The 22,774-nt window shown below is 38.4% G+C and overlaps 1 protein-coding gene across 1 annotated transcript; it reads left to right on the top strand.

The window, feature by feature from the left end:
- The first annotated feature begins 10,953 nt into the window (after window positions 1-10,953).
- Window positions 10,954-16,234, top strand: LOC130683125 (endogenous retrovirus group K member 24 Gag polyprotein-like). Its single transcript, XM_057499402.1, has 2 exons — window positions 10,954-11,573; window positions 15,904-16,234. Exons 1-2 carry the CDS (start codon window positions 11,213-11,215, stop codon window positions 16,032-16,034), a joined length of 492 nt encoding a protein of 163 aa, XP_057355385.1. The 5' UTR covers window positions 10,954-11,212; the 3' UTR covers window positions 16,035-16,234.
- The last annotated feature ends 6,540 nt before the right edge of the window (window positions 16,235-22,774 follow it).

Here is a 22,774-nt window from a genome sequence, read left to right as displayed (position 1 = left end):
TTGTTCCTCTTTGCACGTAATTTCACTGTAGAAAGCCTACCCAAGTGAATTATAACATTTGGCTGGCAAACATATGGTTATGTACTCAATGACATAGACATACAGTAAAAACATTCAATTGAGGATGTCAACCATTGCTACAGAATAATTCATTTTAATCGATGCAAAGATTTTAAATGATTCTTCTCTTACTCTGCCAAGTAATCACACACAAAAGAAAAAAATCTAACCTATCATTCTTTGTCAGAGACAATGACAGAGAATGTGAAATTTCATTAAAGGATTATTTATGCCATGTTTATGCCATCCTTTTTATAACATTTATCACGTAATGACTGGAGATCAATGCCTGTAAATGCAATGACATTTATTTTTAGTTTTTTGCTTAAATATTTCATTCCCTAACAAACCTTGATATACAACATGGGGTTTCCAGGGCTCTTGCCACTTCAGGGTTTTTCATTTGTTGTTTTCTCTTGCCTTGAGTACTCTTTTTCCAGCTCCTCCCACAGCTAGTTTCCTCTCCTCTGCTGAGATGTCCTCTTCAGGCCAAGATCAAAGTCAACTGCACTCCCTCCTCCCTGAATCATGCAGCCAGGAGTCAACATAAAGGGCATGTCTTAGTCTGTTCAGGCTGCTATAACAAAATACTACAGACTGGGTAGCTTCTAAGCAACAGAAGTTAAAGTATTCAGTCTGGAGGCTGGAGGTCGGAGAGCAGGGTACCAGCATGGTTCTGGAGAAGGCTGTCTTCCAGGTTGCAAACTGCTGACTTCTTACAGTGTCTTCACATGGTGGAATGCTTGGGAGCTCCTGGGTCTGTTTTGTAAGAGTGCTAGTCCCATTCCTGAGGGCGCCACCTTCATGACCTAAGCACCACCCAAAGGTCCAAAGGTCTTACTTTCTAATACAATCACATTGGGCTTTAGGATTTCAACAGATGAATTTACAGGGTAGGGAAGGGGAGGAGCAAACATTCAGGCCATAGCAGGGCATGTCTACAGGCCAAATCTGACCCTCTAGTTGCTTTTGTATAGCCCAGAAGCAAAGAATGATTTAACATTTTTTTAAATGGTTAAAATAAATAATATTCCATAACATATGAAAATTGTAAGACACTAAAATTCTAAGGAATATATACAAAGTTCTTTTGAACACAGCCAAGCTATTCCTGTATATAGGTTATAGGCTATGTTCAGGCTATAAGGACAGAGTGGAAGGGCTGCCACAGAGACCATCTGGCCCATACGTGGTCTTTGTGGACCTTTACTGAAAAAGTTTGTCACTCTTGATGTAGGCTATATCAACATCCACCTTGTATTGATCAAATCTGTAATTATGTTTTTTATTTATTAATTCACCTGCTTACGTATAAGCCTAATGAGGACAGAGACATTATCTGTTTCCACTATGCCCAGGTCAGTAAGTATGAGGAGGTACTAAGAGGAACATAATAAATATTTGTTGAATGACTATAAAATAAATAAACGGGGCTACAGCCTGGGATGAACGTCTTTTCTTATTTCCATATCCCCCTATATAGGTAAGAAGAATGGAGGAACCCCATTTTTTGTTATAACTGAGAGCCTCCATTTACAATATTTTAAACCATGCACAGAAAGGCACATTCACAGAACAAGAACACTACTCTTTATGGACATAAATTTTTACCTTGAGCTCTAATTTCCAGATGGCTTCCAGGGTATGATGCATGCCAGGCCAATATAGAAGTTGGGTGGTTCTACTGTGGTTTCACTTCTGAACGAGATGCAAGCTCCCAAGGCAGAGTACAGTTTCCTCCAGTTTCATGGCCAGAAAACACCTTCCCCCCAGCAGTACCTTACATTAATGATACCCTTTTTCACTCCATGGGCCTGACTCCCATATTTTCTCTATTATTTTAAATTGATCTGTTCCCTATCAATGTCAAGAGGACTTGAGTTCTTACCTGAAAGGGAAGGAGCGACACACAGCAGCAATTCACCGGAGAATTCCGCTTTATTGGGGAAAGGTGCTGGGTTATATAGGAAAGGGCATGGGGTGATTGTGGTGTTACTTCTATGGGGCTGGTTGCTATTGGCTAGGTGCTGGGGGTGGGAGTGGGAGTGGGGAGAGAGGTGATTGGTCTTTAGGTGGCGCCCTCGGGAACTGAGGACCCGGAAGAGAAGCCGGAAGTTCGCCATCTTACTGGTGGGAGCCCTTCATTACCTATTAGAAATTTAATCCTAGAAATTAGCTCTAGTTGCCATAGAGCTAATTTCTAGGATTAAATTCCTAATATATATGTATATATATATCTTTTAACCTGTACTAAGATTCATGAGATTTCCTACATAGATCTGAATTTCCAGAGCCCCTTTTCTTCTAACTTTAAGTAGGGGATGAGCTGACACACATGCTAATGAGAGTGGGCTCAAATGCCTCTCCTCGTCCCACACTCACTCGGCACATTGACCTGTCCCTTATTAAGCTACAGAGTCCAGACAAAAGAGTGACCTGAGGCCAAGGAAAACTTGCTAGTCAGGAATCACAGAAGAGAGGCTCAGCATCACAGCTGGGAGTCACTATTTTGTGAGGCAATTCCACAAAGAGAAAAACTATACTCTCACCTACGTAATGACATAAAAATAGAGTTGATCCTGCTTCTGTGAAATCTGGCTAGAGGGTTTAGCTCTTCATCTGGAGCTGTGTTGGGGAGCAGGTCATGCTCAAGGAAGGCTACAGCTTAATAAACCTAAGTGATTTATTTCAATTCATTTACACATACAGAATATTAGCTGGTCTACTTGGTGCTGTTCAGTGACTCATGGGCCACAGTTTAATAAATGTATCCCTGTGGCTTCTATTAAGCTTTGCTGCATGTTCATAAAAACCATGGTTTGTTTTCTATGTGCAGAACAACATCTTGATGCAAAGAATGTGTCTGTCTCCAATGTTCAATGGGGAAGGATTGGGAGAAGGTTCAAAAATGGCCTCTCCAAGAAGGTGACTAGCTATAAATTTGAATAATCTTTAAGAACCCCTCAAGTGAATTTCATGTATGCCTATAATAGAAACCAGACCATCCCAAATATATTCTCCATGTTTCATAAATGAAATCTGGCCAGTCATTTTTGAATCATGAGTAACTGAGAGAATCTTTGGTTTGTTTATATGTATTCCATAGCCTTAGAGTTTTATAACCTAAAACCCATGAAAAAGACATGTATATACACTCAGGGGTAGGGTAATTTCTGTAACCTCATCTCAGATGTTCACACTTCCGCCGTGTATGATTTGTGAGATGTACTGGCCTGAGAATGCTAGGTTCGATTTTAGGGAGCCGGAGAGTCGGGGGTCGGGAGTTGGCAACATTGTATACTGTAACTTCCCCTTGAGGGGTTGGCACCTTTTCTCCTATGGACAGTGTGAATCCTGCTTCCCCTTCCTTTCTCTTTGGCCTCCAGGAGTTAAGTTCAGAGCTCATCTTTAATGAATTTTTAAATGGGTGAACACTTGCGGGGCTGCCTGTCTGCATTCTGACTTTTCCCCTTGAGTGTTCTGGAAGTGGGCCTGTCACTCTGCCTCACTAAGCCCGAGTGTTCTCCTCAGTAAAATGAAGGCATCAGGTGACACCCTGGTTTCCTATCGTCCTTTAACAGTGCTTCATGGCTTCCTCTGCAGGGAGAAGCTGTGGGGCTGAGGGGGGCCCTCTGGCTCTATCTCTCCAGCTCAGAAGCAATGACTATACCACTTTAGCTAGCTTACACCCTAAGGAAAGACTGCCTTGGGGCAAAAATTTAGTAGAATTTGAGAACTCTGGTGCCCCCAAATTTCTGAGGCCTCTTTCGTCTTTGAATACTTTTAGATTGAGATTAGGAATCAAAAGACTGGAATTCTAATTCAGCATCTTCTAGTAATTTGCTACGTGATTTAGGCAAGTCACTCTCCCTCTTTGGGACTTCGTGTTTCTCCTTTATAAATGTAGGGCATTGAATGCAGTGATATCGAAAGATTCTGCTTTAAAATGCTCTATCTACTCTCTCTCATCTGATTTTTCCCAAGTACCTGCTCCTGTAGAAAGTGGTCTCTGGTCGAGAAATAAATGGGACACAAACAGAGGAAGCCCACACAGCTTCCTCCCTTGTTTTCCTTTCTGTCACCTTGTATTATGACTGGATCCCTTTCAAGAAAAGTAAATAAAGGAAAGGATAAGTAGAGATTGGATAAGCAGAGACATAACATTTAAATACGGCATCATTGTGCAACTGTTTTATTTACTCAATGGAAGATTCATGAAAATGATCTGTGAGTTCTGATAAAGGACTGAGTCAGACTAGGATTACCTCACAACATCGCAGATTCATTTGTTTTCAGCCAGACTGACTGCTGATCTGACAGAACACGTTGGGGGTTTTCCTTGCTGCCGGCTTCCGCCCTGGTAATGCTCGGTCATGCTTTCCCTGCCCGGCCTGGGTTTCTGCCTCACACCGGGCTCTGTGTCATAGTGAATGGGTGGGGCAGTTTCACCAGAGCTCTTTGCAAGTTTCCTTCCATGAGCTTCCTACACTGTATCCTTGGGGCAACATTCTCCTGAGTTATGACATGGAATCAAAAGGTTATCCCAGATTGTGTGCATACCTTCACTCCCTCGCAGCTGCACATATTCCATCCCAGTCACCGCAAGGAGGAGGGGGATATTTTGGCCCCAGATGGAGTGTTGAGCTCCCAAAGGGAAAGCTATTGACTCAAGGGTTCTCAAGAGAGCCCTAGAGGTGCCCACTAAGTATGTGCTGGCTCAGGAAAGGAGTCACACTTTAGAAGGGAGGGTCTTTGGCAAATTGCTCTTGTGGGTTATTACCTGGCCCACTCACCTCCCATACCCACTGGCATTTGGAGTTAGATTTCAGGGCTTCTGAGGTTCTTTCCAAAGGTAAGAACTTTCCAGTCACTTCCTGTTTGCATTGGGATGTGCCTTGAGAAGATTTTTAAGAGGAGTTCCTTAACTTTACCAACATTTCCTCTCTCCCCATGGTACCTTCTGTGTGCACTCTTTTGCGTATAACTTTTGCCTCCATATCCTTGCCCCCTATGCATCATCAATCTCACCACACTTCCACTAGTTCTGTGATCATACAAGACAATCCCTTGACAATACTGGTGAAAGATAGATTATTACAGTCAGATTCATCTCATGTTGAATGGGGAGGGGGTGCTTTTTATGGGCATCAGGACATTTGGAGGCTGGGCAGTGATTGCAGAGGTAACCACTGGAAGCTTGGAAACATTAACCACTAATGTAACTTAACGAAATAAAATAGTTTCTTCCTCTTCTATGCATGTACAAGCTCTGGATGGTCATGTTAAGCTTTGTGATGTTTCTCTCCTTTAAGATTGTTCTTGAAAATGTTTGTTTATCCTCGTTCTTAACCAAGTTCAATCTAGTTACTAAACCAAAATGTTCATTAAACCAAGTTTTAATTTGACAAGAGGAAATTATCAGGTTAATATACCTGCATATCCTTATTTCCTTAAAATTGGCTTAGAACCTTCATGACTTATTTTAAAAGTCTAGTTGTAGATATTACTTCTACTCCAGGCATCAATTTGACCTGAAGTATTTCTACACCATTACAAGAATAAACTCTGAAGTTTTTCTGTGCAACACAATTCAAAAGAATCAAGTCTGCTTTAATTTTGTTTTAATTCAGGACTAAGTTTTCTACTGGAAAAGTAGAACTTAGGAGAAATGTTAACACTAAAAAGAGGAAGCAGCACAAAGGAAAAACTGGTCAGAAAATATACTTTGTGTTTTTATTTATACAGTATTACCCCTTAAGTGCTTATACTAAGATGCTAGTCTGCTGGAATATTAAAAATCATAGATATTCAATATGAAAACTGTTTAAACCATTACTTTGAAGTGCTGGTCATTCATTGTATGAAGCAGAAAGGGGCCCTGAATTTTCTTCATTAGGATGTCTTTGTCCACAGGGCTTCTGAAGGGTTTCTGGCATCAACCAGTCTGCTTCAGCTGTCAGGTTAGCCAGAAAATAGTTTCTAGTAGTATTTGCAAATACTGTATTCTAAATTGAAAAGCAAAGCTTGCTTTAACAATGGGCATGGGAATGTAATTTTGAGAAGACAAGATGCTAGTTTCCTCACACCCATACCGTATTATAGCACTTAACACTTACCTTGCATTGTACTTTACAAAAATTTGTTCATTAGCAAGTCTTGACCAATGAATGAATTAGTTCACTGAGACTGATAGATCCTTGAATCATTACATTCTTCCCACAGTACTTCCTTTTACTAATTTGTTTCTCCAAGAGATCTCATCTCCTCTGCAACCCTGATGTATATTATCAGCTATTGCTTTCCCAAACAGGCTCATCCCCTTTCCTCTCAACTATCCTTGAATCTCATCGTTCTCTAGATTTTCCCTTTTTTCCACCAGACCCAATTCTTCTCTTGTAAGATTTTATTATAGCACCATGAGAGAATGATGATACCTATAAGGTCATGGGATGGGCCCCATGCAGGCAAATGGGCATTAAAATCAGGGAGAGATACAGCAAGAAAACGTTAGAAAGGCAATTTTAAAACCTTATCATTTTTCTACTTCAGGTAGAATCCACATAGTATGGTTATTATCTTTTATAGGAAAGTGTCCCCAAATTTATCTATTCTGCAGTAGAATTGGGACTCAAATGAGATTATACCATTTTCTTAGGTGAGATCAAGACAAGCCAACTAAAATATGATAATCTTCAATTAGAGAAATGGAGTTCAGTATAGAGGTTTACTTTGGGGGATGAGATTAACTTGGAGAGGCGCTAGGAACCCTTTGGAGGGCTGGGCATGCTCTGCATCTTGATCTGGGTGATGGTTACATGGGAATATATATATATGTAAAATCTACCAATCTTTACACTTAAGATCAAGTGCTGTACCACAAAAAGCTGTATTACAGTAAAAGTAAACAAGTATGTAATCAATGTAAAATGAGCTGTAGAACTGAGAATTATAATTCTGACTGTCTGCTCTGAAGGAGCAATGACTGGTAAAATAATAACACAATAACAGAGAAGTTGTGGGCCCTGGAATCTTGGAAAAACAGCCAGAGACCCATCATTTGGTAATTTTCCCGAACAGTTTCTAAGATGGAGTGAGGATCCTTGATATCCAGAAGCAGAGAGGAGAGAGGCAGTTTACCAAGCTTTGCCCAGAGATTTTGTACATTCAACATTTTAGCCCTTCGTTCTAAATTAGTAAGTGAGCACTCTGGTAGATATGTCCCTTTTGAGTCTGAATGGCTTCATAAGCAGATTTTTCTGAGTATGCTTCCCACTTCATGAAGCAGTCTTCAAAGATCTGGAGTAACTGGGCTTTCATAATTCCTGGATTCATGATGGCCCTACCAACCTGCAGGTTCCAGTGTCCTATTAGCCTTCCTATTATAAATGCTAAGGGTAGAAATCCTCTTGCTGAGGATTTGGGAAGAATGAGGGAGTGGAAGTGGATGATGTGGAATGGTACATCTTTCCATCTTACAAGGAGGAAAAAAGACAAAGCCAATAATTAAATTAGTGTTAAAAAATGCAATTCTCTAAATTCAGCATTTTTCTTTGTAAAGTAATATTGCTACAGACAGTAAATATGTTTCAGAACCTTTGTGTAACATGTAGTAGGTTGGTGTTATCCAGTAAAAGAAATATAAAGAAAAGCATCTGGAAACGTGAAGATGGACTTCATTTCAAATTGTTTAAAATGCAATGGTTACCAGATGTCATTTTCAAGGAATTTTTGGAAATAGTATCTTTTAAAGGGCTGTGAGTTCATTCAGTATTTTCTCTTCTAGAATTTCCTCTGGTCAATTTTATGTAACTATTTTATTTATGGAATTAATGAAGCCAATCATTTTAAGCATATATCTAATGCCAAGAATAATATGAAACTCCCTAGAACAAAGCAGAACAAATCCAAACACAATAAAAAGCCTCTAATAGGAGGTCTCAGGAAATAATTTATAGTAAAGATTAAATTTACTCCAAATCCCAATAGAATCAGAACTAAGCAGAAAGAAAACCGAAAGTACCCCGGATCCTTTTGCTTAAATGTCACTATATATGATAATCTATTGAATGTGGTAAGATCAATGCAAAATTGCATTCTCTGCTGCTTGCATGTTTTTTTTATTGCCATATATGCTTTTTATTAACAATGACAATATTTTAGACCTCTTCTGTTTGTTCCTCATAAAATTGCCCCAATTTCATCCATTTTGTCAGCTGGTATAAACCTGTAACATTTTTTAGAAAATGTCGAGAGAAAAGTGTTCTAGTCATTTACTTACTAGCAAACAGTATATGTCTAGACACTCCTTTCATATCTGCTGACTGGCTGAAAGTGAAATTCATTTCTGAATGTTATGCTGACACGTCCAGGAAATGGAAAACACTCATCCATACGTGGTCTAGGCAGTCATTTATGTGTAAAGAGGTGATGGAAATTTAAGAGAACAATTTTCTCAAATTTCATAGCCTCTAGAGAAGCCCATATGTCACAATTGTGAAAGCCAAATACTTGTCATTTAAACAATCTTCTTTGCTATTCTCTTCTGGGAAAAATCATACTGAAAAATAAATAAGAAGCTAATAAAAATTGAGCAAAAAGAAAATAGTTCGTATTTTATAACTTGCATCTCAAATATAAAATATAAACCAAAGTCATCATAAAATATTCTTCCTATCACATTTCAGTAACTTTGCTAAATTATGACAGCGCAGAATCTTGGATATCACACAATAACAGGAGACTATATAAGAGACAGAGAAATAGTGAAAAGAACTCTTCAGTGCTGCCCTCAATCACAGGAAAGCTAGAAGTTAGGTAAAACTGAAATAAAAGGGTCTGATCATTTTCAAGGATGTGACAGCTTTATGTTTCCTAAAATTTGTCAGTGACTCACAAGGCAAACAGAGGGTAGTCCTGTGCTGAGGCTTTCTCTATTTCTGGACCCTGATGTGGACCTAGGGATCTTTCTCAGCTCCCTCTCTCATCAGTCTAGTGAACCGATTTAATTTTACAAGCATTTATCAAACTGCAATTCTGTAGGTCCCAGGACAATGAAAGGGGAACTAATAAAAAATAAGTCAAAACAATGTGAGCCATAACCACAAGAGCCCAAATGGGAAATTGGAAACTGGCTTCTTATATCTTCTTGGTAATTGAGATTTGGTGGAAGCTTCCAAAATATTTGATAGGTACTCATTTTGAGGTGCTTATCTGTTCCTTATTACAGTTTATACTTTGGCAGAATATACTGCAACACTATTTTATGGAGTACTCCCACTGAAGTTACTAAGAGAATTATGTTGTAAGATGGTTGTGAAACCATGGGCTGACTCTCAAGATTAGAGCAAATCCTAACATTCACAGTATTTTTTTAACAACATGTTGGCATGTGTCCAAGCAGCCCAAACTATTCTTTAGAAAAAAGAAAAAGTATCTAGATGTCTTCAAAATAAATTTACTATGTTTCAGTTGGGCCTGAAGAAGTATTGATTTTAAGGATGTCTTAAGGATGGGCTAGCATGTTAGAGTTGATCCCACCCGAACCTCCCTGTGGGATAAGAAAACCCAGTCAACAGCTCCTTAGAAACACTTAGGCATTTAACTCTACATAAATGTTTTAAAAGAAGTATACTACATAAAATATATTTTTAGTTAAGACACTTCAATAACAACTTGTGAAAAAATTTTCCGTCTCTCAACAACCTCTCATTTCTTGACATGGTGTCCTTGAAGCATTGCTATGCTGCTGGAAGATCTTAATGTTTTTATATAAACATATATATTTACATATTATACAAATATTTATTTACATATTATATGAACATATATATTTATATAAAACTTATACTCTGTTATATTTAATGTTATATTTATATATTATGTAAAAAGTTGTAATAGATATAACACATCTATAATTTTTGAAAACTGTGCCTCCAGAGTTTCACAGAGACTGAAATTAAAACTCAGAAAGTTGAGTGACTTGGTAAAGGTTTTGATCAAAGCTTTTTGGGTTTTCATTTGGAGTGGAGCACACTGTCTTGTAGCTAGCAGGATATTTCAGCTGGCATCTTCTTTGTCATATTTCTAAGATTAGAAAGAACGCTGTCTTGTCATCCACAGGAATTCAATAATTGAAGGCCATGCCATATAGATACTGTAAAAATGGGTATGGCATTCTGATTCAGGAACTAAAAAAAAATAATAATAAGTTCATTGACTCAACACAGAGTAATGGGACTGAACGTACTGTGCCAGTGGTTTGTAACTCTGAACCAGGGTGTGGCCAGATAGTCTTGCCAATGAAAAGTCAATATTTGACCAACATTTTGGCTCAATGCCCTGGTATATTAGCATGAGTCCCACCTCAGGGAAGGGGCATGATCAGAAGAGAGGTTCCTGAAAACATTTCCTCGTTCCTTTATTATATCTACATTAGGCTCCCCTCTGTTCCATTCCTTAATTATCAATTAGGTTCAAGAACTACATGCCCTTTCTCTTTCTCCTCTGGATATGTTTTCTAGTCATTGATTTTCAAACGGGGCTACTGATTAAAATAGTGAAGAAGTGAATCCCTTCCATATAAAAACCCTGGCTGAAACTGCAAACAATCAACAACTGTGGGAATTATATGGAATTTATATATAAAGTATGAAAATCATATGTATAAGCACTTTTGCCTTGATGGTTTGTTTATGGTTCATGATTGTAGTCAAGACAGAAAGAGTTTCTGTGTTCGTTCACCATGAGGATTTGTTCGTTATCCATCAGGATGTGAAACTGTTAAGAGTTGAACTTAATTAATGATTGTGCATGGAAACCCCAATATTGTTGTTAACACCGTTTTATCAATAAATGAGAGATGCCTTCTCGGCACCACTGTTGCGCTGTCACGCCTTGAGTCCCCTGGCTGGTCCTTAAGATCTCTGACGAACAATCGCGTCTCTTCCCTCATCGGCGGGTCAGAGACAGGGAAGGGACCTGACAAGTGGCACCCGAACAGGGACCTGAAAGATGGTCAAAACTAAGGGTGGAGAACCTCCGCTCGGCGGCACTTGCAATTCTAAGGTGGGGAAAGCTCCGAAGATTGTCGATCCGGTAAGATTCCCGGGAAAGCGTACATAGGGAACAGGATTGAGACATCAGGGACACTAAAATGGGCCAAACAGAAACTAAAGCAACTAAACCGGAGGATTATTTAAAATTACTCCGTGCCCTCCTAGAAACATCAGGAGTGAAAACTTCTAAAAAAGATTTTGCTCAACTCTATAAGTATATTAAAAAACATTGTTATTGGCTACCACCACAAGGGACACTTAAACAAGCTGATTGGGATAATGTTTTAAGAGATTTTAAAAAAGCTCACAGGCAGGGAAACGTCATCCCTGTGCCTGTTTGGTCTTTATGTAATTTGATCACTCTCGCCTTGCAGCCTTTGCAAACTCCCCCACTGTCTGAAACTAAGTCAGATACACAAGAGTGCGAGAGAGAACTCTTAGATGATGTGGAAAAATCAAGTAGGCAATCTCCATCCCCACATCTACCTAACTCCTCTTCATCCTCCTCTTCCTCTTCTTCAGAGACCGATGATGAGAGTTCTGTTCATTCTTCTCATCATAAAAAATCCCCAGTCTCTGTTCCTGCTACGTCAGAGGGAAGGAGATATAGATGCTTATCTGACACTCTTAATAGCACCAGTTAGTTTAACTCCTTTTGGGCCAGGTGAGGATCCTGATTTTCCACAAGGAGGAGTCAAAGCACTTTATACACCTATTCCTTACAAGACATTAAAAGATTTTAAACAGGCTATTTCTTCATATGGTACTAATTCTCTATATGTTGTGGGTCTCTTGAGAGGGTTAGCAGAACAGGAAAGGATGATTCCTCATGATTGGGATTTGTTGGCTCGTACTTGTCTGGACTCTTCTGAGTTTTTACAATTTAAAACCTGGTGGTATGAGGAAGCACAAGCACAAGCTTTGAGAAATCAGCACACCAATCCTCCAATTCTTATAACTGCTGAACAACTAGCAGGACAAGGAGACTGGCTGCAGATAGAGAGACAAGTTAGATATAAAGACATAGCAGTAACACAAGTACGTTTGTGTTGCTTAGAAGCCTGGGAGAAAATACAAGCAGCTGGAAACCTGTCTTGCCATTTAGTAAACTTAAACAAGGGCTTAATGAGTCCTATGTTGACTTTGTTGTGAGATTGCAAGATAATTTGAGAAAGACAGTAGCACATCCAGAGTTGAGATATCTGTTGTTACAGATGCTAGCCTATGATAATGCAAATACCGAGTGTCAGAGAGTTCTTAGACCTTTAAAAGCGCAGGAGCTAGGATGGAAGATTATATCAAAGCCTGTGCTGATATAGGTTCTCCTACATATCAAGCTAATTTACTAGCAACTGCTATGAAAGGAAAGTCAAGGAGAAATGCAGGAAATTTAAAGTGTTTTGGTTGTGGCAGACAAGGGCATATGAAAAAAGACTGCCAATTGCAGAACAGAACAAAAGAGTCAAATTTTAAAAATAAACTGCCGTCTGTTTGCCCAAAATGTAAAAAAAGGAGACATTGGTCTAATGAATGTCATTCAAAATTTGATAAAGATGGTAATCCTATCAATGAATCTCAGCCTTTAAACCTCCAATTGGGCCAGCCTCTGAGGCCCTAGAAAATAATACAGAGGCATCCTCTCCAAGTAAAAGAACATGGCATGATTTATAAGCTGCAACTAAAGGAAGTGCTGCTGTAGATCTTGCCTCTTCTCAATCTGTATATTTACACCCATCACAAGAAGTTCAATTACTTAGTACAGAAATTTTTGGTCCTTTACCTGCCAATTCTGTAGGATTACTTTTAGGCCATAGTAGCTGGACTCTAAAAGGATTAATAGTAAGACCTGGAGTTATTGATCAAGATTATATGGGTGAGATTAAAATAATGGTGTCATCTGATAAGGAGTTATATATACCTCAAGGAGAAAGAATTGCTCGATTACTTTTAGTTCCCTATCTCCCACCTTCAACAACACCTTATGAGAGAGGACAAGGTGGATTTGGAAGTACAGATAAACAAATATGGCTTAATACAAAAATTACATCTGATAGACCTCAATGCAAGATCAGTATTCAAGGCAAGTCTTTTACAGGATTGTTGGATACAGGAGCTGATGTATCTGTAATTGCTCTTAAATATTGGCCAAAAAATTGGCCCAAACAAGAGAAGCATATTCAAGTTTCAGGTATTGGTACAGCTTCTCAAGTATGGCAAAGTTCAGCTACCTTGCATTGTCTCGGTCCTTGTTGCATACTACATTGTCTTTTAATGAGCCTTCATCAGTTCAGTCTTTTTCTTAGGGGTCATTGATAAACGGCTGCCAGCTCCTATACCATTACAGTGGACCACTCAGACGACTGTTTGGGTGGATCAATGGCCCCTCAATAAAGAAAAATTGGCAGCCTTACATACATTAGTTCAAGAACAACTTCAGCTAGATAGGTTAGAATTTTCCACAAGCCCATGGAATTCTCCTGTATTTGTTATAAAAAAGAAATCAGGAAATTGGAGTCTCTTACATGACTTAAGACAAATTAATGCAGTTCTTAAACCTATGGGACCTTTGCAACAAAGCCTCCCTTCTCCAACTATGGTTCCAAAAGACTGGAACATGGCTATAATTGATCTTAAAGATTTTTTTTTTACAATTCCTTTAGCTATAATGGACAGGGAAAAGTTTGCTTTTACTGTCCCTTCTTTAAATTTGCAGGCACCTTCAGAAAGATTCCAATGGAAAGTACTTCCTCAAGGAATGTTAAATAGCCCTACAATTTGTCAAAATTATGTGCATAGAGCTCTTCAGCCTATACGTGAAAAATGGTCTTCAGCTTATATCATTCATTATATGGATGATATTCTCATAGCCCTACCTAAGCATTTATCTCTTACCAATATTCTCAATGAGACTGAAACTGAGTTAAAACTATGGGGATTACAAATAGCGCCAGATAAAATACAAATACAATACCCAATGAATTATTTGGGAAATAAAATTCAAGAAAATCCAATAATTCCTCAGAAAATTCAAATTAGGAGCGATCATCTTAAAACTTTAAATGATTTTCAAAAGCTCTTAGGAGATATTAATTGGATCTGACCATTATTAGGAATTCCTACTTATAAATTACAACATCTTTTTAATATTTTAAAAGGACCCTCAGATCTTAATAGTCTTAGAGACTTAACCTCAAAAGCTGAGGAAGAACTCAAGTGGATAGAACAACACATTCAAAAAGCTCAATTATCAAAAATTGACTTATACAAACCCTTACTTTTATTAATCTACTTTACTCCTCATTCTCCTACAGGATTGCTCTGTCAATGTGATGGTTGGTTAGAATGGATATTTTTGCAGTATCAAACGAAACCCTCCTTACAACCTTACATTGACAAAGTAGCCTCCATTATCCTTAAAGGACACCAGAGACTAAGACAGATGATTGGTCAAGACCCTCATTTATTCTTCCTTTATCTAAACAAAATATTATGCAAGTATTTCAAGAAAATACTCATTGGCAAATTGCACTTTCAGATTATTTAGGAAATATTGACTGTCATTACCCTAAGAATAAGTTATTTTCATTTTTTCAGCACCATCAATGGATCCTTCCTCAAAAAACTTCTCCTAATCCATTATTAAATACTGTTACCTGTTTTACAGATGGTACAAAATCTTTTAAAGCAGCGTATATAACTTGTTCTGGTTTGTCAAAAACTTTTCAAACATCTTTTACTTCTGCACAACAAAATGAGTTATACGCTGTATTGCAAGCTCTGCAAGATTTTCCAGGTCCTGTCAATATTGTTACTGACTCTGCTTATGCTGCCTTTTCTGTTCCTCTGTTAGAAACTGCAACATTGGGCACCGTACAATCTCCTATTAACACTTCATTTTCTCAATTACAGGTGTGTATCCGTCAACATCTACATTCCTTCTTCATTACTCATATACGATCACATTCTAATTTACCAGGTCCTTTATCATATTACAACGATAAAGTAGACAAGCTTGTTTCTTTAGTTAATTACTCACCAACTCAATGATATCATGACCTGACTCATGCTCCTTCTTTCACCTTACAGAAGCATTTTTCTCTTTCTGCATCTGAAGCTCACAATATCTTGAATTCTTGTCCAACCTGTTCTCAAATTAATTCTCCTCGTTTGCAAGCAGGAACTGTTCCCAGGGGAACACGTCCTAATGCCCTATGGCAAATGGATGTTACTATTGTTCCTGAATTTGGAACTCTTAAGCATGTTCATGTTTCCATTGATACTTATTCTTCCGCTTCATGGGCAACAGCTTTACCAGGAGAACGATCTCATCATGTTATTACTCATCTTTTACAAGCATTTGCAATACTAGGCATTCCTGCCAACATAAAAACTGACAATGCTCCAGTTTACCTCTCCTCTATGCTAAAGAGATTTTTTCAGCTGTATAATATTAATCACAAAACAGGCATTCCTTACAATTCTACAGGTCAAGCTCTAATTGAATGTCGTCATCTTACTCTTAAGCATTATTTGTTAAAACAAAAAGGGGGATTACTCCCAGATATGATATGATTGACAGCAAATCAGCGCTTAATGCATGCTTTACATGTTCTTAATTTTGATCTTTTCAAAGGTGATGGACGATCAGTTATGGAACTACATTTTTCTGACAATGTTTCTTTTCCTGAAACAACAGCAGTTCCTGTATGGTGGTCTCTAATAGGTTCTTCACAGTGGTATAAAGGTCATATCAAAGTGTGGGGCAAAGGGTTTGTTTGTGTCATTACAGAGGATCAACGCTTGATTTGGCTACCCAGAAAAAGAATTAAGATACGATATGAAGAAGAACTCCCAATGTCAACATCCTCAGAAAGAGCTGCTCCAGAGGATGGCCACCAACAAACCTCATCACTGGAATGAAGCTTCCTGGATATTGAAGTTTCTACTTTTATTTTTGGTGATGACATGCATACATACACACACTGCACAAGCTTGCACTATTACAGCTAATGTGAGCAGTCCTCCATATTTAGGCCGAGGAGTAGTCCTTCAGTGTGTATCCACCTGTTCTACTCCTGTAGGTCCTATAGTATGGAAAAAAGATGGTGAAGAGATATATAGACAAAAGTATGGAGGAAAGCTTGGATGGAATAATGCAAGTGATCAGTCTAAAAGAGATAATACTCACTATGACATTTACAAAACAGTTTTGACCAGAAATGATATTGGCAATTATTCTTGTGAGAAATATCAAAAAGGATCTCCTGATATATTATATAAAAGTAGTTATATCTACTTAGACATACCACTCTCTCCAGAGCGGGAATTTTCTTCACCTAATATGTGGCTACAACTTGCAAGTCGAGGACTGAACAAGTCATCTTTTTGTGTAGCAGGAGATTCCTCTATTAGTGGATTATTAAAGAAGAATTTGATAGGTATAGGACTCCCTTTTTCTGTTTTCACTAATATTTCAGGAATAAACATTACTCACTCTCCTGAAGTTCTTACTCGTGAAGTTCAATTGAACTTACCTGTCAGTACTACTATAGTTTCTGAATGTATATGTATTAATTGCACTCATATTCCTTTCTACTGTAATTATACCATTCATGTAAAATGGCCTTTTGGATATAGACTTCCAAATGGCTGGGTATTTTTATGCAATAACAAAACATATCAAGCCTTTTCTTCACATTATCAAGGCGTTTGTGGAGTGGGGCGAATTCTTCCTGCTCTTATAGACCATCCTGGATATAAGCACAGACAGGTTTCTCGAGCGCTGCCACCTGATTGTGATGACAACTTGAAGTTGTTGGATCCTGTTGCTGTAGCTGTTGCTGCTGCATTCATCCTACCAGTTCCAGGACTCGTTGTAGGAATGCAGAATGAAATATCCAAGATGGCCTGTGCATACAGTAAAACAACAAATCTGACTGCTTCTGTATTATCTGAACTCAACCAAGAACTGGGAGAAGTACGAGTTGCAGTACTTCAAGATCGTGCTACTATAGACTATCTATTGTTAAAAGAACATATGGGATGTGAACAGTTTCCAGGCATGTGTTGTTTTAATCTGTCTGACTTTTCTCAAACTATTCACAATCAAATAGACAATATTCATCATATTATTGATAAGTTTTCTCAAATGCCTGAATTGCCTCAGTGGTTTTCTTGGTTTCACTGGATATGGCCAGTAATTGTAGGCCTGTTTCTTTTGTGTATTTGCCTTCCAGTCTTGATGGCCTGGATGCGTCATATAGTCACCAGTTTGTTGAAACCGATGCATGCTTATGCTACTTTCCTGGAAGTGATGTCTAAAAACTGATTGTTCTTTGTTTGCATTGTTACTCATGAAAGTCCGTGCACTAAATCTTTGTATTTTGTGATTTCTATGATTACGGCTGGACATAAGAGTAAGAATATAAAAACAAACATCAACAAACATCAGTCTACTCCTAATACCTCCTTTTTCCACACGTTCTCTCCCTGTGTGGCCCCAGGAGATGGCTGGTTAGCCAGAGACCGGTAAGATTCCTCATGGGAGGAACAACCTAAGACAGGCACAGTCATAAAGGGTCAACAGGTGAGGAGGTGGGGGCCAACTGAGGCGAGGCTTAGAACCTCGTCCCCCCATTTACATGAGGCATTCTCTGCTGCTTTTGTCCAGCTAGGTTGATATTTAAAAAATTAAGAATGGATCTTTCACTCGAGTTACAATAATCATTATCTTGAAGCCTTTTAAAAACAAAAAGGGGGAAATGTGGGAATCATATGGAATTTATATATAAAGTATGAAAATCATATATATAAGCACTTTTGCCTTGATGGTTTGTTTATGGTTCATGATTGTAGTCAAGACAGAAAGAGTAGCCAAGACAGAAAGAGTTTCTGTGTTCGTTCACCATGAGGATTTGTTCGTTATCCATCAGGATGTGAAACTGTTGAGAGTTGAACTTAATTAATGATTGTGCATGGAAACCCCAATATTGCTGTTAACAACCATTTTATCAATAAATATGAGAGATGCCTTCTCGGCACCACTGTTGCGCTGTCACGCCTTGAGTCCCCTGGCTGGTCCTTAAGATCTTTGATGAACAATTGCGTGTCTTCCCTCATCGGCGGGTCAGAGACAGGGAAGGGACCCAACAACAGCAAAGGAAGAAAACTGATGAACTGAGTAATTACTCATATCCTGTTAAAGTTACACACAGCTTACGGAAACCAGGACACTGTTGTATCAGTTCATATTTTGACATCATAATGTGTCAAGGGATTCAAAGTGCATGCTAAATTGACCTTTTAAGGTTGGTGTGGTCAAATAAGATGTGACATATATCCTATAACCCATTGGTTTTGATCAGAACTGCCCATATTGTTTATATTCAAGCTCTTTTGTCTTTTTGAGGCATGTCTTTAACTGCTCATCGTGTTTCCTGGACTGAAGTAAAGGAGAGACACTAAATAGGCCATGTTGCCTGCAGGAAAGAACTGGAGGGTGACAGCCTTAAGAGCCAGCTTCCTCTAGTTTTGACTTTGCAACCAACTAACATGGGCAGGTCACAACCTCTTAGTATCTCATTTTTTTCATCGGTCAAATGAGGATAATATTTCCTGCCCTGCCCACTTGCCTCACAGGGTGATGATGAGACTCAAAAGAGAGACTAGCTTGAAATGACTGTTGGGTTAAAAGTGCGGTGCAAATGTACATGATTATTATTATAAAAAAACAAGTCTGCAGTAGGCACCACAGCTGGAAAAACCATAGCCTGGTAGAGCTGCAAGGAACTTGAGAAACTGAGTCCAACCCTCTAATTTTTCAGATGGGAAAACTTTGGCCCAAAGAGTAGTGAAATACAAAGATAATTCTCATCATGTTAGATAATAACAATAATTAGAGGGCTTACTTTGGGCCAGATGGTGTGCTAAGTGCTTTACACACATTATCTCATTTAATCTTGTCAATGTCCCTATTAAATAGTTGTGAGACTCAGGTAACCAGCCTTTCCAAAGTCCTATACCCAGGCCTGTGATTCCAAGTAGAGAGCTTCTGTTGTCAAAGCTAGTGCTCTTAACCACCTGTGTTACATTTATGAACCTTTTTTTCCAGGGTGGCAGATAAGATTTAGAAAGAAATACCTTTCTGAGAGAATCTACTCAGCCAATAGACAGAAAGCTAGAAGAGCAGCAAGTCAATATATGGTGCATTACACATACAGGACAAGGCATAGATCCTATTTCTTAAGCGTTAACCACACTTCTGGGATAGCCCTCCCTTTGGCGTTGTAAAGCTACTACCAAGCTATCATTAGCAGATGCTGCAGTATTTAAGCAACGCTAATTATTTACAATATATAAGTTCTTTAACATAAAACTTATGCACTTGAAGATGGGAAGCTTTAATAACATAAGAGTTTCCTATGCTTTGCCATTTAAGATGTAGTAGCCAGCATCCCATACCAAATAAGGTAACCAATAGGATATTGCAGAAAGAATGGATAGTGATTTCTTTTCAAATTCAATGTGTATGGAAATTTCCAGTTCCAGTATTAGCCTGGAGGATTTTCAGAACTCCTATGAACCAGCAACCCCTTTTGTGCCTCTGGTTTCTCTTGTTTTCAAAGGAGAGTGTCCATAGCAGTCATCCTGTGCCTGCTCTACCACTGTCTGATAGGCATGTGGTGGGGAGCAGGAGGCAGACGCCTTGTTTCTAGGGCCTTCAGATCACAGAGGTGCTGTACTCAGAGACCAGTAGCTAAGGTGCCACACTGTGAGGCTCCTCAGCATCTGAACTTGACTTAGATGTGTCCTGGGCTCTGGGTAATACTGTATTGGAATGAGACTTTCTGGGGCCTTGGGAGGAGTGAGTGTCTTTTGCTTGTGGGAGGGGTATGTATCACCGGGTAACAGGGAGGATGGTGGTAACTAGCCCCCATGTTAATTCCACCAAAGATTCTCACTTACTATATTACTCATGTCCTTGTGCAGTCCATCTCTACACTGAGTAACACTGACCTCTAAAATCAACAACTTCTTGGGCAAATGGCAGACTGTAACTTTTAAGACTAAATCATGAAAGTCATTACAATTTCCACTTGCTTTCTGGATTTCTTGCTTGGAGGGAAACCAGCAGCCATGTCCTTAGGACACTCAAGCAACCCTACGTAGAGGTCCATATGGGTACACCACCAATCAGCATTAATTTACCAGCCATGCAAGTGAGCCATCTTTGGAAGATACTCTAGGCCCAGGCAAACTTTCAGATGGCTACAGCCTCAGCCAACATCTCATTGCAACCTTATGAGAGACTCTGAGCAAGAACCATTCAGCTAAGCCATTCCTGAATACCTGACCCTATGCAAGATCATACATTTTATTGTTGTTTTAAGCCATTACGTTTTTGGGCTGATTTTTTACAGAGAAATAGATACAGCAGAACGTTGAAACGCTTATCTCAACCATTTGACTCACTTCAAAGATTATGTTTCATCATAATTTTAGGATTGCAGGAGCTGAACTGTTAGGTTGGAATATTCATTTAAAATTCTGTGTGTGGAGATGGGTATCCCTGAACTATTACCAGTCATTATGTGTCTGGATATGCCGTGTTTACCTTCATTTTTTTCCTATTAATTTCTCCTGAGATTGCCTTGAGGATGAACAAGTTACTTGACAACTAAAAACTCTCCGAACAATGGGAATTGTAGGAAATAGAAACATACCTGTGACAAGACTGAATGTATGTCTGTGCCCAAATTCATTCAGGGTTTTCCAAGCAAAAATTACCTCTTTTTACTGTTTGTTCTTGAGGGAAGTGATTAAAGAAATCCCATCCTTCCCTCAGAATTTTTAGAGGCAGAACTAAATGTGATAATGTGAGGCCAATAAATAAAACTGCATGAGCTTTATCTTAGTGCTTGGCTCTTCCCATCCCTCCATTTCATAAATGTTTGGCTCATTTTCCACTCCCTAAAATCACAAATTTGAAAAAAATTCGTGTTTTTGTTTTTGTTTTTTTCCTTTTAAAAAGGCTTTCTTGTCTCTGTGATCAAGATTCCAAAATATTTCAGAGAAGACTGTTGGCAGTGGTATGGCAGGATTCATTTTGTTGTGGTTAAGAGGTCATTCAATTCATAAAATATGCTCAACACATTTCAGAGACTGTAAGATCCCCAAATACATGTAGAAAAAAAGAACAAGGTCTATGAAGCAAGGCAGGAGGTTATGAGAATTAAAAAAACAACAACAACAGAAATACTTAAAGGGGATTTATGATGATTCTCTTTCCAGACATTTCCAAAAATTTCCCATAGGTGATAATCTTTTTTCTGGTTCATGCCTAGTCTATTTCCTGCCTTGGGGGGAATAAAAATCTGTTGGGCTCTTTCTAAGCCCTAAACCCTTTGATTTACCACGCTAAAAAATAACACACACCCTAGAATGTCCTAATACTCCTAGCCCAGGAAGGAACAGAATTAGAGTCCTAGAGGATTTTCACTGTGATTCAATTCCAGTCTTGTCCTTTTTCCGGAATGGCAAATGGCCGCCCTCACTGAGAAAGTAGAGTAGCTTCTTCTGTTGTGGTAAAGTGAGTGTGGAGAACAAAAGGTAGGTAGAAGAAGGTCAGAAGTATAGTATGTAATATCTCATAGAGTAAATGTCTAATCTTTCCCAAAATGGGAGTTGAACAAAGAAGAAAGTCAACTTCACTTTTACAGATATTATTTCACTACTGGTTAATAAATATACAAACATAACATAGACTTTTAGTCAATTATTATTTATTGGTATTATATAGGAATTGACTATTGAATCAGAAAAATATGTCCCTGTAATCCAATTATGTCTGATTCTCATATGAGCTTAAAGCTTTTTTGGTTCGGTTTTTACCACTGTGTATATGCATACATAAGCCATGATGTATGCATATGATGCATTTACATATATACATATACACACACACTTTTTTAAAGTATATATATATATATATATATATATATATATATATATATATAAAGGACACTAATTCTAAAAGTACAGCTAGATGAACTGTACATGTGCTTCACATGCAAATTTTTACTCAGAACGAGATAATAAGAAGTACCCTTGGACTCTTTCCCACGTGGTAACTAGCCACCTTCACCCTAAGGTAATAGCCATTCTTGCTGCAATCACCAAAGATAAGTTTCTCATGGCTCTTTTAAAAAAATATGATAAATGTCAAAACCTCTTAAAATTTAATTTATTTATTGTTTCTTGGCTTATATGAACTGGAAGTAATTAGTATAAAGCTTGTGAAGAAATATTTACTATACGATCTTCCCTTTGTAGGATGCAACCTCCTTGTCATTCTGATGATTTAAGGAGAGCAATGGAAACTGTTAAAAGTCCACACCTGTCATAGGGGGAAAGGAAAATACGTATCCTGTGTTCATTAAAAGAAAGTTTGCCCCTGTCCCACAGGTGATACTTGAACCTTGTAAGTAGGCATAATTATGTTCAAAATTGTGATGAATAAAAGTAAAAATAGAAGTGCATTGCACAGGACCAACTGGTCATTAATTTTTTTTTTTGACAAGAAATCCAAAACCCAGACATGCAAACTTTCCAGGCAGACAGACAGAGACAGAGACCAAGGAATTATGATGTTTTAAAATCTA

Source organism: Manis pentadactyla, chromosome 1 (genome assembly GCF_030020395.1).
Source record: "Manis pentadactyla isolate mManPen7 chromosome 1, mManPen7.hap1, whole genome shotgun sequence".
NCBI classification, from domain to species: domain Eukaryota; kingdom Metazoa; phylum Chordata; class Mammalia; order Pholidota; family Manidae; genus Manis; species Manis pentadactyla.
This window is presented reverse-complemented; position numbering and strand designations above follow the sequence as displayed.

Excerpts from the sequence above, each read along its gene's own strand:
- LOC130683125 (XM_057499402.1), top strand. The coding sequence starts at position 11,213 with ATGGGCCAAACAGAAACTAAAGCAACTAAACCGGAGGATTATTTAAAA. Across the intron at positions 11,574-15,903 it reads AGATGATGTGGAAAAATCAA|AGGATCAACGCTTGATTTGG; the intron begins GTAGGCAATCTC and ends GTGTCATTACAG.